Here is a 3,577-nt window from a genome sequence, read left to right on the forward strand (position 1 = left end):
GTAGTATAGTAATCCACGGTAGTACCGTCGTGTAAAATTTCTAGTATAGTAGCGACGGTTATGATTTGGCACCGCGAGGTACCGTGTATACCGTGGGTATCGTGCAACTCTAATTTATAACATATGAATTAAGGAGACAGATATGTCTTTTTTTTTTACTTGTTTCCCCTGGTAACTCTGCAGGAGCATTGCATGAAGGTAACTGTAACTTGTTTTGTCTGGAGGCTAATGGATTCTAGTTGTACTGATCTGATATACTGTAATGTAAGGTTAAACAGTCATTATGTTCATGATATTACCTCCTCCGTCTACTACTGTCTATGTCCATGTGGCCAGTGTTGACTGCACCCACCAGTAGCTTTAGTCAAGATGTAAATTTTGGGGGAATCTTCAGGGGACTTTGAAATGCAACAATTTCAGCAGGATTCACCCCAAAGTGACCACTGGAGCAAATTGGAGGTTTGTAAAATGCAAATCAGTTTTGGGGGTATATTGAGATCGTGATAAGCCTTCCCATCACAGGCCAGTGAACATCTTCGTGAACATCTTCAGTCAGTCCAAGTGCTTCTCAGCGCACAGGATTTGACAGTACATCAGCATTGAGAACACCAGGGCCAAAATCTGACAAGAAAAGAAGGTGTACAGGTCAAATACTGAAAAATTATAACAGCTGGAATTACAAAAACAGCCATTTTCTTTACAAAATCTTCAAAACATTATATTTGAATAGTCCATAACTACTACAGATAGTTTGTCAATGAGGTCAGAGATACAAGGTTTCATATGTTGACATATGCATTAATATACAGAAAACTAATCAAATAAATGAGAAATACATTTTGGAGAGAACTACCTGCACAACACCAATACACACTCCGAACACCAGGACCGAGGGGATGTTATCTAGCAGCCATTGTCTGGCCTTCTGATAACATGGCTGCAGAGACATACAAAAAGGGCATGAGAAAGGCATGGGGTTAGGAAGTTCACATAGGAAAGAATACATACTATCATACTATACATACTAATACTAGCTCTCTCTGTCTCTCTCTGTTTATCTATCTTAGACTTAGACTGCACTTTATTGATCCCTTTGGGAAGACTCTCTCCAGGAAATTGAATTTCCAGTAGCATACAGTGAAAAAGAATACAATATAAGATAAACAATAGACTCTTATCTAAATATATAAAGTAAACAGTAGACAATAAACTCTTAACAGTAAAACTCTTACCTAAATATATAAAGTAAACAGTAGAACAATAAAACGCTTAACAGTAAGCAGTAAACTCTAACTAAATATATAAAGTAAAATTCAAGTAAAATAGGATCAAGATAAAATAAATGTAGAGAACTATATGGAGGATGCATATAGAACATATAGAGGACTGTGTATGGCAGACTTAGGTTAACAGTTAATTAAAATATTGCACTTAAACGACTATCTACCCCTTGTTATGATATGGCTGTATATAAATAAAAATGAATTGAATTGAATTCAATAGATGTAGAAGAACAAGCATGATTACATTTGTTAATTGCGATTCACACACCGCTACAAACACCACTCCACCTGTTCAATCTCATCATCTCATCACAATATACCCCAGTCCAACCGCCTAAGTAGCTGATTCAAGATTCGTAGATCCACAGATCCATCCTGCACGAGTAAATCAAGGGGAACTCATCAGTAGTACGAAACAGCAGACTCTAAATCACTACTGTTAGTTAGGCTAGCTGCCAAGTTCCATCATTTATGGATGTAAATGTCAGCACAAATCATTGTTTAAGAGACACAGAGTGAGTGAAGCAGGCGTAGCGGACTCAAAACTTAATTTTTCTCACTCCATTGCTTGAATTTGTCATGTGTGAAGACATTCACACACACATGCATCTGGAACAGATCTGGATTACATTTGAAAGAATCAGACAATATAAAAACCTCTTGCAACTTTACCCCTCTAGACTCTTAGTGCTAGAAAAGCTGAGCAGCAAACCAACCTCACTCCATCCGTCAACACACTGGTCTGTCCCAACAGAGCAGCAGGAAGAAGGCAGCGTTCCATTGAGCACATCATACCAATCTGTTTTGTTAGTTACTCCACAGCATTTGAACTGGAGAAGCGGAAGATATAAAGACATAAGTAGTAATACAGAAGTCATGTAGTAGATTAATACACATGTTGCTAATAGCTGTATGCTAGTAGGAAAGAAGTCACACAAGAACAAATAAGTACAAATAAAACACTAGAGATTTTATGGTATGGTATGTATTTTAAATTTCATACCATGACAGATGCATTTCAGTTGGTTCAGTGTTGGTGTAATACATAATTATGTAATTAAAAAAAGGCTTTATGGATGGACGTCTTGTCCTATATTTATGCAACACACTGTAAGAAGTCATGCATTGTTTGCTAAAAGTGTTCACCATTTTTTGGACATTGTCCCAGGATTTCTTCAGTCCAGGTTCTGATTCATAAATCTTTATACCCTCCTTTAATTCGCCCTGTGCTTTGGAATCCAACTAACAAAAAACAGAAAAAAAGAAAAACTGTTATTTATTCAAATGATACATCAGTAAAATATGTATTGCACACGACAGATGGTCAAACTACAGGTCATTTGGAGTTGCAAACCTGAATGTATTTGAATTGTTACTTATACAATATACAATACAATGTAGAGCAGTGTAACACTGGAAATAAATTGAAGTATAAGTTTCCCTTGCCCGTTCTGTTGTGCAATGTTTGTTGGATGCTTTGGGGAAAAAACAGTAATTTTATGTCCTTTCTGATGTACCCAAAGCGTCACTTAGGAGACACAGCACGAATGGATCAGGAGTAGCGGACTCAAAACTTTCAAATCCCTGAAATCCCGAATCTGCTGAGCTTTCTACAGAGTGCAAAACATAGTAGATCCAGATTTACAGAGTTGGTGGATCTAGATCAGGGGGTACTTCCTACAGAGCCTTAAACATAGGGGACACAAGGTCTGTGGATCACTGACCCAACAGACCCAGGTGACCCAGATTTGCTGATCTAATTGGGTTGAGTGGATCATTTCTTCCACACAGCACGAAACAAAGCAGATTCAGACTCGTCAATGGATTTCAGGGAGTGGCGTCATCATACTCTGCATACTGTGTAAAATGATGATCTGAAGACTTCCCCATGTCAAATGTAAGACAACAAATACAGCAATAACCACGATGATAGATACTGATTTAAAACACAGACACTCCTTTTTGTGTAATATAGTTCATACGCTAAAAACTATGTAAGAGGGGCATTTTAACTGCAGCATTATATGTCATAAATAATCATTGTCTTATCTGCCAGACTTTCTTAAACACAAATTTGTCGTCTTGTTTTTGTGTAGCTTTGGTTAATACACTTTAGAGGCTAGGCTAATATAGCCTAAACAGTGTGAGAGAGGCATTACAACTGCAGCATTATGCGTCACCATACTGTGAGTTGTGAGAATATAATACTGTTGTACGCCAGTGGATTACCTGACAGCACTAGTCAGAACAGATGAGCTTTGGCAGTCAGTTGAGGTAAGGGAGTGAGTGAGGCT

At 37.8% G+C, this 3,577-nt stretch overlaps 1 protein-coding gene across 1 annotated transcript; it reads right to left on the reverse strand.

Annotated features, from left to right (window-relative positions):
• On the reverse strand, positions 1-2,525 carry LOC113745078 (tetraspanin-4-like; the record flags this gene model as incomplete). The annotated part of the gene is made up of 4 exons (XM_027276530.1): positions 1-621; positions 854-937; positions 2,000-2,113; positions 2,430-2,525. Coding segments are annotated over 4 exons (363 nt in total), but the record flags the coding sequence as incomplete, so codon positions are not given.
• Between the last annotated feature and the right edge of the window lie 1,052 nt (positions 2,526-3,577).

The sequence above is a fragment of the Larimichthys crocea genome, unplaced genomic scaffold, assembly GCF_000972845.2.
Source record: "Larimichthys crocea isolate SSNF unplaced genomic scaffold, L_crocea_2.0 scaffold4187, whole genome shotgun sequence".
NCBI lineage: Eukaryota > Metazoa > Chordata > Actinopteri > Sciaenidae > Larimichthys > Larimichthys crocea.